This window comes from Pygocentrus nattereri, chromosome 1 (assembly GCF_015220715.1).
Source record: "Pygocentrus nattereri isolate fPygNat1 chromosome 1, fPygNat1.pri, whole genome shotgun sequence".
Lineage (NCBI taxonomy): Eukaryota > Metazoa > Chordata > Actinopteri > Characiformes > Serrasalmidae > Pygocentrus > Pygocentrus nattereri.
The window spans coordinates 23,425,203-23,441,247 of record NC_051211.1 but is presented as its reverse complement, the minus strand read 5'-3'; the positions used below and the strand labels follow the sequence as shown (position 1 = coordinate 23,441,247).

Here is a 16,045-nt window from a genome sequence, read left to right as displayed (position 1 = left end):
AGAATGCACATTTCCACTGTGCATCAGTCCAATTCAGAAGAACTTGAGCTCAGAGAAAAAAAGGTAAAAATGGTTTAAACACGGGTCAAAGCGGATTTACAAATCACTGCATCTTATATACTGTCCCAAGTTTTTGAAACTGATGTTTGTATTTTCAGAGAAAAAATGCTGGAGTGTTTTTTAAGATTTAAGTCTAATCTATTCAACTGGGTATTAGATGTATTCAACTGTACAAATGAGGAAGACGTTACAGTTTTAGAAGTGCTCTAGTACTGGCAATAAAACTTCTGTACATCGCCCTTCAGGAAAAGAGACCTCATTTATGCAAAAAATATTAAAAGAAAAAAAAACACACAAATTAAACATTTCACTCAAAAGCACTTTGTTTTTTCAATGGACTTTTTTCTCTTTTTAAACAAGAGTGCAAATTTTAGGGGGCACTGCATGTCCTTGTAGAGTATGACAGTTGTTGTTTATTGTTTACTGTATTCCATTCTTTTTTTTTTTTTCATGACTTTTATTGTAGCTTTTTCTGCACATTTTTATCAAAGGTGTCAATAATTCTGAAAGCACTGTGTGCCCTCATGGATACTGACAACTGCTGGTTTATTGTATTCATTCACCACATTGAAAAGTCTGATCTTGGTCATTTTTCTGCCCATTTTTCTGTGGTCAGACTTAGAACTCCCAGAATGCAGCACAGAATCTTTCAACAAAAAGATAAAAAAATCTGAAAAAAAGAGAAGCTCCAGTGCAAAGTCAGTCAATCGACTTCCGAACAGCCGTGGTTTTCACTACAACTGTTTTACCCAAAGGCGAAATTTGCGGCCCATTGATCTGCGGCTGTTCGTCTGTTTAGCTTTGCAGTTTGCATTAGCGCTGAGACACTGCAGTCCACACACAGCTACACTCTCACTTTCAGCATTCTTTACAGTCGGAGATCTAAAAGACTGCTAGTCATTAGCGATGCTGCAACCAAAAGGGTCTTGAGTAACTTTACAGCTTCCATTAATTTCCCCTTGCAGGAGTAAAGTTAGCCGTAATCATGGAATATACTGTAATTGTGTGAAAACTGGGACTATAATGCAACCAGCTTCCAAAGAATTCCAACTCCACCTATAATAAACTTCAGTAAATAATAATTTGAGGAATGTTGTTTTCAAATCATGTGGGTGTATATTCCTCCTCAGAGATTTTTTGTGCGCATATGTTACCTGTTATAGAGGAGGATGTCTGGTGTCCAGATCTGGTCAGTGGTGAATCTAAGGTTCTTCACTCCTGGATATTCTGATTGGTTCCACTGTAGATAGTGGTCATACCACCGCTGCAACCACAGACAGACATGCTAGTTATGTTAAAATCTGACTCCAAAGAAAAACAAAGGTACAAAAGCTTACTATAATTGATATTTATTTTCATTTAGTGCCATTAACACTTCCTGCAAAACAGGTATGGCTCTTTGCCAAACATAAAACCGACTGGCAAACTGACAATTTTGTCGACCAACTTTGTTAGAAACATTTGCATTAGAACCACAAATGCTAATTGGACATGAAAAGGTTCATCTATTTACCTAATTAGATTTGAAGACTGGAAACACTAAATGCACAGTAGATCAACAATATATTATTTAAAAACTACTATTTAAAATATACAGTACAGTGCAAAAGTCAGAGACCACACTTCATTTAATTAACTGCAGAGGTTTCTAAAACTGGAGTTCAAAAATGATTGAAAAATATAGAAAAAATGACAGTCATTCCAAACTGTCACCATAATTAAAGAGGACAGGACAAATCAAGCTCCACTCTTACTTCTGAAATAATTCAAGATGTTTCTGTCCATCCTTCCACTGGGAAAACAAGTGACAGTCCACCACATAGTCCAGCCCTCAACATCACTGAATGTTTTTGAGATTACTTGTAAGAAGCAGAAAATGTAACCAACTTCTAAGACTGAACTTTGGAGTGGAAAAATATCCCAGCAGATTTATTTGAAAAGCTAAAAGTCTCCCTAAAAGCAATGGCAATGAAACTGTAATGAAGACAAAGGGTGAACACACTGAATACTGAAAAAAAAGATATTTTTTGACTGGAAGAGTGTTCTCTGACTTTTGCGCAGTAAATTAACCAAACAAATTAATCAACAAATGCTGTAAATGGCTATTAAACTAAAAAATTCTGCATCAGAAGGGTAAAAAACTGAAGACAGAATATAAATGGCCTCATGAGGCTATATTGTCATTAATAATATTGGAATATCTGAACAGGAACGCTAATGGTGCAATAAAACATTTTTACTAGGGCATTCAGTGCTCTTCTTCATTCAACTGGGTGTGTGGGTACCACACTGATTAGTAACCCACTCACACTTCTCACTGTGTTGTCTCAACATTTTCAACCTGCCAATAATACTGTTCTGCCTCCTAACCCCAGAAATATACATGCAGAAAGTTCAATACTTACCTACACCTACTATTACAGAATAAAATCAATAGGTCCATAATACAGCCGATTATGACAATGTTCAGAATCCATTAAGGCTATAGAGGCATGGTTTTCACCATTATGTGAAGTCTGAACTACTGATAAAATCACTGATTTGATAGTCCTTCATAGCAGTTAGATTATAACAGCTCCTTAATTTTTGAAACCAGAAGTTTCAATGTCTACAATGTAAATCTTCTTCTTTCGGCTGCTCCCTTTAGGGGTCGCCACAGCGGATCATCTGCCTCCATCTTGCCCTATCCACTGCCTCCTCTACTTTCACACCAACCATCTCCATGTCCACTTTCACTACATAATGTCTACAATGTAAATATAGCCATTTTATTTCCTATCCAATGCCGCCACTGAACCTACATGAGTCTTATGCGTTTTCATATGTAATGATGATGATGATCATTAGTGGTAAATCTGGAAAAAAAAAAGGTTTTCTTTCGGGACTATTTTAAGAGTTCATTTGCAAAAACATTTTAGTGAATTTTCATATATCGTTTTTTATTATGCATTCCAGATAATATCAATCAAACTTTAGTTGGGTTGTTTTAATTAGGTAAAAACAACAGAATACAGGTAACTTATAAAATAAAATTTTATTGAACATATGTTTTTTTAACTCCAGTGGTCATTTCATTGTTTTAAAACATTGCATTTTATGCCCAGTTCAAATTGTGCACACATGTCTGAATCCATAGTGGTTCTCTGTTAGACACACTGTGCCCTGTTTAGATGCAGTAGCTGTTATTTTAAGACCTACTTGCTGCCCTTTGTAGGGAGAGGGGAGCCATTTGAGATTTTGCCTAAAACAGCTTGCAGCAGTCAACCTGACTCAAATACTGTGCACTGATTTGCTGACAAGATTTATTGGGTTCTGCTTAAGAGCAGCGCCGGCGTTTGAATGTTTCTGCTGTAAAACAAGAACTTGCAAAGCCTTGACACTGGACAATAATGGCTTTTGTGACAGAAAGCATTCAGGGCTGAGATTGCACTGTGTGTTAAGAAACTCACGACCAATGTTTTTTTTTGTTTTTAAGAATAGCGCTTACCGTTTTTTTTGCAAATGAACTCTTTATTTTGCCTTACAACGCCCTGCATGTACCACTTTAACAGACATTTAAAGGATTTTACATATATGTTTTAGGACAAAAATGTCTCAGAATTAATGATCTCAAAACTAACCTAAACATATTCTTGACCATCCCATGTAATAACCTTCACTGAGAGAGCTTTAAGAAGCATTAAACTTTAGATGTCAAGTTCTTATCACCACCAATGTGAACAATTCTAAGTTTCTCCAGAATAATGCAATTCACACATACATAACGTGTAAACATTATGGTCAAAAGTTAGGCTTACCATGTTCAACCAAATATTGGTGGTGAGAACCTGATTCTTCTCATCCTGAAAGAGAGAGAGAGAGATACACACCTTCCAGACACACCTTCACAACAAGGATACACAGTGTAACCCAACATCTGTCTAATGTCCAAAATTACTATAGACATTTAATGACTGAGTGAAAACCAGGCAGGCAGACAGTTTCACACATTCCAGGAAATCAATGGACATATCCAGGCCCAGTATTGTCGAAGCCACAGAAAATAAAACAGTCGCAGCCCAGGAAGAAAAGCCGAAGAAAACAACACTTCAGTCAAATTGGAGCAATTTTCAGAAAATCGAGTACAATAGTCTGAGAGCACTCAAGGTCAACGTCACAGACAGTGAAATGAAAACAGAAAGACTGGCACAGAAGGCCACCATCGCTGACAGAGGAGACATTCGGGGATCAAAGTAAAATCGTCTAAGGTAAACAGTACAGTGAAGGAAAAATGATTTTAGACCAGGCAAGAAAAAAATTCACACAAAACAATGAGTCAAATTCTGCCTGTGATTTGAAGTTAGAGAAGGAGGCGAAACAAAAGATCACTGCCACGTAACAAGTGAAAACAAAGAGAGATGTCAGAGCAATGAGAACACAGAGAGCGAGCTGGAGCAATACGCAAGCTGACAAAGCTAAGCACTGTCACCATAAAACTGTCACAACGGCAGAAAGGCAGAGTAAATGTGGCCTGTTTATTTATTTATTTATTTGTTTCATCGCAATTTGCAAAAGAGTTCTTTACGTGTTGGATGTTTGTGTCTGCGTGCATGCTTTAAATGAACAAAGGTGACAGAAACGCACGTCTTCTGATAGTTGCTATGCTTAAATGTATATTAAATGCATTTCATTGTGCTTCTTAGTGGATTTTCTTTAGAATAAACCATTAAAGTTGCACATAATTACATATAAGTAAGTAATTTGTAGATATAACTGTTGGAATGTGTTATAAATATAATACCGGATGTACCGCTGCACTTCTATGGAGCCCGCCGGTGACTTCCTGTGTAAATAAAAATAATGCATGGCCACAACTTAGTAAGGCATGGGAAGAAGATAATTAAGTCATGGCCATGCATTGTTTTTATTTATATGGGATGTCTCCAGCAGGGCTCTGTACACTTCAGTGCTACCTAACTAAAAGGTTTTTAAAGGCATTTTACTCATATTTCAAAATGACTGAATAATTAAAATACGTTCCAAAAAATAAAACGTATTTAAGTGCACTTTTTCAAATATATACACTTAAACATGCTATTCTGAAATAACTAAATACATCTTAATTTAACTATATTTAACTATACTGTATAAGCAATGCTGAAATACATCTACAGTACCTGGAAGTGCTTTCCTCTTCTAAACTGGTTGCATTTAAGTTAACTCAAGCAAGTTTTGAGATATAACCCCTACTACACGTCTTAAACGTATATTCCTATGTGTACCAATAACCGTATTTGATTGCTAGTTCATTTGAGTTATATTGCAACTAAAATGTATTGAAGTACACTTTAAAAGTCACTGATGTGAAATACACTTCCTAAATTATTCACTTAAGTTGATGACAGTTAATTTAGCTTCTGTTATAATATGCTACAGCATGTTAAGAAATGCATTTATTCATATGTCACACCTTATCTGCTGTATAAATGTAAAGTTAGACAAGATCCTTATTGTCATTTATGTAACTCAGCAATAGTCGGTACATATATGCGTATGTTTTGGGCGTGTCCTATCATCAATGTTTTTTGGTCATATGTTCAAGATACTCTCTCTAATATTTCGGGAAAATCTGTACACAAAGGATTTTTTTGACCAGCCTCACAGCAGCCAAAAAGACAATACTGAAAACACAGCTTGAACCCTCCGTTTCTATGCATCTTCTTTGGCTTATTTTCGGGACATCGCTCTTTTGGAATGTACAACAGCCAAGATAAATAAGGCCAAATTAAGAACCATTGTGTCCTGGTCAGAGACTGTGAAAGAACTGTTAAAAGCAATAAGAGCATAGCAACCTGTGCCAACTGATATGGGTAAAAACTTCAGTATAGTGAGTTCATTAATTTCTCTATTTAGATATTCATTTCTTTATACGTCTTTTGCTTTGGTGTGTATGTCCTTTACTCTTGTATGGTTGTGCCACTGACCATCACTGCTGTCGTCTCTGGTGTTGCTACTTTGATGTCTAGTAAGGATTGTTGGCTCTGTAATATGCCTGTTGTGGGGAGCTCTATGGGCACGCCCTGAGCTTTTTGTACATAGTTCTTGCGTTCTTTGCATTTGCTTGTTAATAAAATATTGATGACAAAAAAAAGAAATGCATTTATTTAAGTGTGTTTCCTAACAGTATACTAAAATATCATTTAAAATGTGCTACTTTGAAAATATACCTTTTCTTAAACTACAAAAAGTGCATTTCCATAAAATACCTAAAACAAAAATGTACTTTTAGTAATCTCTATATACTTCAAGTGTATTATTAATGTACTTACACAGCAGATTGTTTATCTGTGATTTTTATTTGCAATATTTATTTAGATATTGATTCTGATGCTGGTGTTTCTCTGAATAAATGAAAGCTTACTACATAATGGCTCTTTATCATTTCTCAGAGGACTTCTGCTCAGCGCAGTGTATTTGGTCTGAGGGGGCACATGTAAAATAAAAATGGACTGCAGGGGCAGTCGTGGGCTGGAGGTTAGGGAACCACCCCTGTGACCCGAAGGTTGCCGGTTCAATCCCCTTGGCTGACAGTCCATGACTGAAGTGCCCTTGAGCAAGGCACCTAACCCCAATTGCTCCCTGGGTGCCGTGGATAGTGTGCTCACTGCCCCTTAGTGTGTGTGTTCACTAGTGTGCATGTATGTGGGTGTTTCACTGCATGGATGGATTAAATGCGGAGGTCTAATTCCACAGTGTGCAAAACACAGTGCCAAATGGTTCTAAAAATAGACATTTATATTCTTGTACTTCCGCCTCCTTACTGCACTAGTGTAAACATTTGCTTGTGGTTTACTGTTGTAACCTGTTCACCTGGCTGAGTCTTCATGCTGATTTTAAGCTCTGTGCTGAAATAAAAACACATTAACATCAAATGTTTTTCTTGGGGGAAATAAACTGAAGAACATTTTAACATTAAGGTTTGTGTACTCCCCTCACAAAAAGGCATACCTAAGCACTATACATCCAATACAGTACGTACATCTATAGTATACTAAAAACAAATAGAAAAAAGTATGTTTTTTTATTCAATGTATTAAATAGAAATACACCTAAAATACATTTTTCTGTATTTTTCAAAAAGTGTACTTTTAACGTAACACATCCTAAATCCTAAAACTAAGACTTCAGTATGCTGTACAATTAACGGTTTCTCAACATTCTAAAGTATACTTAAACAAAAGTATATTTAATTGCCATCAATTTAAGTGTATTATTTAGAAGTACATTTTAAAGCCACTGTCAACCCTGTTTCAAACGTTTACATGTTTGATGTAATAGTAAAGACATGCCATAGGCTTGTGTGGCTGTGCTGAGCAAAACCTATAATCAGTCTGCTTCAGCCCCACTGGTTTAACCCCCTTACTAGCAGTGAAGTACGGGTCTCGGCCCACTCAGAACTACACATCTAAAATATATTTCATGTATGGTACGATTTGTGTCTTTATAGTCACTCGAGTTAACTTGACTGCAAAATGTTAAGGTCATTATCGGAAACATCTCTTATAACGTCACGACTTTATAAATGCACAAGGCTAAATAAGGCTGAACAAGTGGATACACGTAAGTGCACTTATTTTTTGTGATATCAGAAAAACAGTGAATTTAAAACAGGCTGTTTTTGCAGCACAGTTTCCACATATGTGGAGTGAAAAGCTGATACTTATTTACAAAAACACACACGCACAAGGAAAATATAGTTTTCCAATCTGGGCCCTTTACATGTCCAAATATGTTACAGCTGTAAGATAAAGAAGGAAGAAATGCAAAAGAAAGGATGGAAAACCAGAAGTCCGAAGACTCACCACATCCATGATCTGCACCAAGCTGAGAGAGAGAATGACCGTGAGAGGCTGCGAGTCATTGGCAACGGGCCGCTCCATACGGTTATAGTCCTTCAGCAGGTTTTTCAACAGAGCCCTCTGGTGAGGGCCCTGCACCGACACTGAGAGAGAGAGATAAAAAAAGAGAAAGAGAGAGAGAGAGAGAGAGAGAGAGAGAGAGAGTTGGCTTTATTCTGCATCTATCTAAGAGATGCTAATCAGTCATCCAAATACCAATTAATTACACATTATATCAACATTCCAACTAATGGAATGGGTTTTAAAAACAAGGGACTTAAAACATTTTAAGCAGACATTAACCATGGAGCTATGTACAGAGAGGATTAGAGGAGAATAGAGGAGGTAAAACCATACATGATGATTCAGCTGGTGTTTGAATAAGCTCAGTGTTATAAGCTGTGCCAAAGGCCATTTGCGCAACACTAGTCAACCCTAAAAAAAATCGTAATTAAGGAAAGTCCTTTCAGTGACTTTTAAAGGGGAATTCCACCCTTTTTTCCAAACTTTCAACATAATATAAGGGTTAAAATGCACACAAGGTTATGCAGAGAGATTTAATGTGAAATGCTTTGCTCTTGTGAAACTTCATTCAGACATAGTTTTTTTTTAAATAAATCAATAGTAGAGAGGATGTTCTAAGGCATAAAACATATCTGGTTCACAGCTAATTTACCATTATCCATATATCCATATCCAATATCCATAATATTCCATATAAAAATGAAAGGCTTTGTGCTGGTCATTCTGAGTACTAAATAAAATGGCTATATTTGTATTGTAGACATTCCAACCCCTTCCTATGACCCCTTTACAAAGAAGTTCACAAGTCATAGTTTTTCAGCATCAGAAAAAAGAGAAGAAAACGTGTTTAAAAGAAGCTTCAATAACTAAATATCAGTGCTTTGCTTTATTCCAGCTTTTGTCCTTTTTGAAAGACTTGCTTTTAGCTTTTCAAAGAAATCTGCAAGGATGTTCTTCCACACTTCCAAAGTTCAGTCTTCGAAGTTGGTTGCATTTTCTCCAATTAATCCTATGCACATTCAGAGATGTGTGCTCAGTCCATTTCTCTGAGAACTCTAGTGGCTTCTGTGCTCGATCTGCAAAGCTTCCTATTTTTGGTCTCGGTAATGGCTTCTTAAGAGCTACACTTCCTTACAGAGCCTTTGTTCCGTCATCACAGTGGAAGGATGGAAAGAAACAGGCAGATTTTTTTCAGATCTGAAGCAAGAGTGGAGCTTGATTATATGAGTATATACATGCACGACTCAAATTGACCCAAGATTCCTTGTTTCTAAGGTTAAGACTTTTTCAAGCATAAAAATGGCCAAGAACATCAATCAATAGATAAAAAACCCACACATCATACATTTACAACAGATGAGTGAGGAGTGAACACGGAGTCAAAGAGCAGGAAGCAGATAAAAGAGGAAGAGAGCAGGGAGGAGAATGTGAGATGAGTGTTAAGCATGTTCTGTCGTTACACTGACCCGAGATCAGCTCCTGTGAACATAAAAAAAACTAACGACCCTGATCCCCTATCGATTTTTAAAAGGGCACGTCTTCCAACAGCACGAAGCAACAGGTGAAGGAAAAGCAAGAAGCTGTAATGTGTGACACCCGCGTGCATCTTTCATCCATCATTGATTGGACTAAATGCTGAACGGGAGCACTGGTTTGCTGCTGTGAATTCTTGAGGCGCGCAGCAGATTTGAGTAAAACATTAATCACACCCTTTATAGAGGGTTACGCACCCCTGGCTCGGGTGTGGAAAAAAGGCATGTTTGCTGTTTATCAACACGTAAATATGAGCAAAATGAGAGGGTCCCCATGTGGTATTTACTGAATGCTAAATGGGGAACTGAACTTTTTTTCAGAGATTTCACTTAATAGTACACTCAAGAAAATAACTTGTTTTATTAAATTGATTCAATTACGCCGCACATTTCCACTCAGTCAAATAGCGTAGAATCATTATCGACAGACTTTGCCACCTCGACATCAAAATCAATCGCTGATTGAGCAAAATTTCAATATTTCAGTGCAATTTATTTCAGTTTAATCGGAAGGAAATTCTTTTTGGCATATACATATAAACATTCGCTTTTGTTCATTTTTGCCCCTGTTATATAAAAAAGCTACAACACAATACATTAATTTAATGTTGGCGTTTTCAGCTTGAAAGACCAACAACACTGTTGCTTATTTGTTTCTGTGTTTCACAGCTTTACAATTCAGACACTTCAGCAGAATAAATATACAGTACTGTGCAAAAATTAGAGGTCAAACTTTTCATTCCTCGTCAAAACAGCCATTAAGTACAAGTAGTTTATTTTGCAGGAGATATTTCTGAGATGTTTGCGTCCATTCTTCCACTGTGAGAAGACAACACTATGAGTCTGAGAGGATGGGTAGCTGTTAAACAGCTGTTACTGAGAAAAGGAAACAGAAAAAAAACAAGAAAATGTTCAAATGAAACAAAGAAGCTGCTAGTGTTCTCAGAGCAATGGACTGACCACCCCAGAGTCCAGACCTCAACATCACTTGAACGTGTTTGTGATCATGAGAAGACTGAACTTTGGAGGAGTGAAAAAATATCCCTGCAGATTTCTTTGAAAAACTGAAGCTGTAATAAAGGAAAAGAGTGGACACACTAAATACTGACAAATAATATTTATACAGTACTGTGTGAAAGTTTTAGGCATATAAGCAAATAAACAGTTGACCTCAGCAGTGAGTTTATCACAATATACAATAGAATAAAGTCATATTCATAATTCAAAGAAACATAAAAACAATAAAAAGTAACAAGAATTTCTTGGGTCCATTTTTTCCTTGACACCTTTACAGCCTCCACAGAGACTCGTTAATATCATCAATTACATCATGAGCTCAATTTACTGAAGCACTGATTGGTCAATTATTAATTAATATTCTATAAATGTTGTTCATTCAAATATTAACACTTTTCTCAGCAAATAAACACAAACTACACAAAAAAATAGGTTTTGAAAATTTGTACAGGGTGGCTAAGACTTTCGCACAGTACTGTGTGTGTGTGTGTGTGTGTGTGTGTGTGTGTGTGTGTGTGTATATATATATATATAAATATATATATATATATATATATATATATATATATATATATATATATATATATACACAGATTTCTTTATCATGCTACATTCCTTGTTTGGTTCCTTTAGCACCAGTTAATTAAACATGACTTAACTTTCTTCCTTTCTTTAAGCATCTTTCATAGAAACCCTTCATCTGTACTCCCGAAAGGGATGGAATATTTTTCCAGTTGCATAAAGTACTCCGCAAAAGGTCAGAGACTACCATTCGTTTTCTTTTTTCCAGTCGAAATGGCTGTTAAATGCAAGCTATACTTTTCCCAGCAACATTCCAGTATGCAGTGCATCCACTCTTGGCCTTTAAAGCTTTCATTCTATTCAGGAGACTTGCTTTCAGGTTTTCAAAGAAATCTGCAGCTATATTTACTCCTGCAAAGTTCAGTATTTTCTGCTTATCACAATTCAAGCAACCTCATTCAGTTATGTTGAGGTCTTTTAACAAATTCTTTGAGCTCCAGTTTTGGAAACTCAAATTTTCTATGCCTTTATCCATTCTTATGCAAGTGGATAGCTCTTTAAAATGAATAGTTTTAAATGTATTGTATTGTATTTATAATTGTATTATAAAAGAAATAAATGATTGGAGGTCTCTGACTTTTGCACAGCACTGTAGATCTCTGTAATTACTAAGCAGCATTCATTCTGAGATGGGGCTTATTTCTAAATAATTTCCTTGAAAACAAATCTAAAATAGATTCTGTTTTTGGCACTGTTTTAGCTCAGGATTATGCTGTATCTGTTTACCAGCAGTAAAAACCATTAAATGGTGTCACTTGTTGGTAAAAATAAAGCTAAGCCTGGACCTGATTGCTTACAAAGGGAATGTATGAAATGTGATTGAATGCAAAAGAGTGTATATACATTTCTATCCTATCTATCATTTGCATCCTAATGTAACACACAATCCTGAACTTACACTTTGATTTAAACGTCTGACATGCAGCTCAGAGTTGTAGCATTCTTGTAGCACTATAAGGACGGTCTGGATGCTCTAAGCCTCTTTGAGTGCTTATCATAATGACTCAGGGAAACCAATTTTCTCTCCAGGTAGAAAATACCAACAAATATACAGATATATTTAATAAGACCTAGAAAAAAAGAGCAGATTCTCAAAATTTAAGGCCATCAGTTGTTATTATTATATAATGATAATATAATGAATAGTAATGATTAACACAATGATAATGTCGTACAATGAAGCAGCTGAAAGTGTTTTACAGGAGAGACAGACTACATCTCAAGATAACACAGATAAATCAGCAACTTAAAGTCAAACAGAAACCATTTTCCTTCCTTTTCCTTTTGCTTTTCCGTGACATTAAGTCTGAGGCGCCTGTAAAAATTAGACTAAAAATGCAGCTAAATTGAGCAGTAAGCATTAATTCACTCAGAAAAATGCTACTATTACAATAAATACAAACATTAATACAATAAATAGCGAGTTTATGTTTAACCCCTTTACACTGTAGCCATAAGACGCCATTTCCACCTGTTTTGGAGGGCGCCCCTCAGCTGAAGTGTGCACTGGTTTGATCAAAAAACGCTGATGGAATATATTATGAAGGACATATGTATGATCTTCAACACTGAAACCTGTATTTTTTTGGCTATTTTTTCTCAGCATGGTTGTCCTATTTGAACAGGCTTTCAGCTCAGTTTAAAACACTCTTAGCTCTACTGCACTTCTCTTCTGTAACAGCACTTTAGATCCTAATTTCATTTATTTGATTTTAATCTGTAATGATTCATCTCTTTTCTTTTAAAATGTATTGTTTTAATCCATTTTAACCCAGGTTCTTTAATCCTTCTCCTCTGCTTTACATTACGTGTTATATTATACTTTGAATCATTGAACTTCATAATTTGTAAAGCACTTTGAATGGCGGCCGGGGTCCTCTCTGTGTGGAGTTTGCATGTTCTCCCCGTGTCTGTGTGGGTTTCCTCCGGGTTCTCCGGTTTCCTCCCACAGTCCAAAGACATGCAGTCAGGCCAATTGGACATGCTAAATTGCCCCTATGTGTGAGTGAGTCCCCCCGCGACCCTGATGGAGAAGCGGCTTAGAAAACGGATGGACTTTGAATGATTCCAGTGAATTAAAGGTGCTATACAAATAGATTCGCCCTGCCTTGATGAAGAGGTGTGAACTGTTTTCTCCCCTTTCATCCCTCACTGCCCGCTAGAAGTTCAACACAGAGTAACAACATTTCACACAGTGAGCTGGAAAATCCATCCATCCTCACTTATACCTTCTGGGTCACAAAGGGTGCTGGGGCCTATTCCAACATTCATCGGGCAGAAGGCAGGAAACACCCTGGACAGGTCAGCAGTCAATCACAGGGCAGACACACAGACACTCACATCTAGGGGCAATTTAATAATGGACCTGACTGCATATCTTTGGACTGTGGGAGGAAACCCGCACAGACACGGGGAGAACATGCAAATGCAGAAAGGACGAGGAAAGCCTCGTTGCGCGGCTGGAGAATCGATCCCAGACCTTCTTGCTGTGAGGCAACAGTGCTTGGCTGGAAAAAGGTCAAGTAAAAATGAAAAAGGACCAGGGCCCAAATTGTGGCAGAGGGTTTGAGGGGCTCCTTTGATGGAAATGTGACTATGAGATGACCTTTGTATTGAATATTTCTGTAAATATATGTATATATATATATATACGGTTTTCTCCTGTAATTTTGTTTCACAAGTAATACTAGTCTGGAATCTTTTTACGCTTATTCTCATAACTTATGAGAAGACACAGCAAGGCGGTCTAATAGCCTACCTTCTTCAGTTAGATAAATAAACGTACATATTACTTACTAGTAAAAACGTGTTATCGCATGATGTGATAGGCTAGTACATGGATGCACCATTCCAGAGTCCAGCACAGTTTGGCGGTTTCCCTACACAAACACACCCACTAACCATGGCAATTGTGAAATTAGGTGTATTTGAGTAGGTAAAACCCCAAACTGTGCTGGAAATAAGCCCTCCGGGACTGGAGTTGTGCACCACTGGGCTAGTATGAACACTATATTTTCACGCAGCCTAAAATGAACCCTTTGCTAACAAAAACATCAGTTGGTATATGGCATGACTGCTAACAGTATTTTTTTCTGTCTTCATGGCTAAATTTAGGTATATAAAGTTTCTCAGCTTGCATTTAATCTTCTCCAGCTTTAAGCTGCCGTGATTCGGCTCGGTGCTCCAGACTACACGGTTACATTATGTTGTGAAGATGAAAACCACCTTATGTGAGGCCATTCATTTTGCTGGAAAATTTACATTTGATTCAAGGAAATAGCCTAGACTTCACCAAGCTCTATTCTGTTTCTCTTAGGGGGGAATCCCCCAGCCCCCTTCAAACTAAACCCAGATTCCGATATTTTTTGGTACATAAAACCGCACAAACCTCATAAGAGGAGCTCATGGAAGTTATTAAGCACAGGAAAAATGTAGGATATGTGCCCTTTAAAACTCATTTAAGGTACACAGCTATGCCTTAAGGACCATATTGTATCTTTAAGGGTACATTTACACTGTTTGTACCTTATGGGACAAATATGGAGCTGCACTCTAGTGTAGGATGAGAAAAGCAGGATGGATCAGATTGTGTTTCTGCACCCCAGTGTGTAGAAACATCATCTGCATCATTGTTCGGGATATCTGATGACAGTGATGTGACACATATCGCAGTAGGATGCTGTACGACTGTATGAATTATGAGAGCACGCGAGCACACATGAATCAGTGGGAGGGTGACAGCTGCAGTGAAAGTTCAAGAGAGAGAGAGAGAGAGAGAGAGAGCGTGACAGAGAGAGGGACAGAGATGGTACACATAACCACACACATTCACAGGCAAGCGCTCTCGGCTCCACTGCAGCAACATGTTCATAATAAAATAACAAGGCTGCCGGATTGAAGAGCAGATCCTTGCTCAGATGACAGTGACTCTCCCCCCCCCCCCCCTCTCTCTCGTACTGTGTGTTTATTCATGGATATGGATGGATGAAAGCAAGAAGCAGTAAAGTACAGAGAGTGAAAGCAGGAGAGAGAAAAGGGGGGAGAAACGGGGGGGGGGGGGGGGGGTCGAAATTTATGATTGCAGCTTTCAGCGCTTCACTGCTAAAGCATGCTTCTCTCTCTTCTCTGTCTCTGCCTCTCTCTCGCCCTCTTTTACAACATAGGCAAAATCTCCCCCTCATTTGAAAGCTAGAAGTGGTGCAGTTCTCTACACTCACTCTACAAGCAAACAGGTCTACCAGCAGCACAGTAACTAAAAAGGAAAATACAGTAGAGCAAAGGCAAACTGTTCCTGAGTGTTCTTCACACCTTTTAACACTCTTACACTCTTACACTCCTCACACACACACACACACACACACACACAGTGAGAGAGTGAATAAACCTACCCTGAACCAGAGCAGAGATTCCAAACAGAGTCAAAGCCAAAGAGTGCCACATTCCAAGTGATATGAAAAAGACTGAAACGCAGAGACGCTGGGAGGAGAAACGGAGCACAGAGGAGGAGGAGAGGAGGAGGAATACTGGACGAGCGGAGGAGAGGAGAGGAAAGCAGGAGGCACTGCGATTCGAGCACTGGACGGAATGAATGAGGGAGAGTGTGAGGCAGAGAGGTGGGGGGGCAGTGATGGGGGGGCCTACGTTTGCTTCTCAGAGCCAACAGCGAATCAGCATGAGTGAGAAGAAAAACATTTGATTGATTCTAGATGCACAAGTCAGCTCTCTCTCTCTCTCTCTCTCTCTCTCTCACTCTCTCACTCTCTCTCAGCATGTCTTTTGGATTATGTGAGAGAGATGGATAGAGCTCCCTAGAGAGGGCGAGAAGAACACTGGGGGCCGAGTAGAAGGAGATGGAGAGAATAAGCTAGGAAAGACCATCAGACTCGCCCATCCTGACGTCGTCTTCTTTAATTTCACCCCTCTTAAAAAAAGGCCAAAACAGGTCCTTTAGAG

At 37.9% G+C, this 16,045-nt stretch overlaps 1 protein-coding gene across 1 annotated transcript in view; it reads right to left on the bottom strand.

The window, feature by feature from the left end:
- chrna11 (cholinergic receptor, nicotinic, alpha 11) overlaps positions 1-15,671 on the bottom strand; it is a 79,332-nt gene extending 63,661 nt beyond the window's left edge. Inside the window, exons 1-4 of the mRNA XM_017715344.2 lie at positions 15,481-15,671; positions 7,902-8,041; positions 3,858-3,902; positions 1,215-1,324 (exon numbers count right to left, since the gene is read on the bottom strand). Of these exons, the coding sequence (XP_017570833.1) occupies positions 1,215-1,324; positions 3,858-3,902; positions 7,902-8,041; positions 15,481-15,532 (347 nt within the window). The 5' untranslated portion in view covers positions 15,533-15,671. The remainder of the gene's footprint in view (positions 1-1,214; positions 1,325-3,857; positions 3,903-7,901; positions 8,042-15,480) is intronic.
- Between the last annotated feature and the right edge of the window lie 374 nt (positions 15,672-16,045).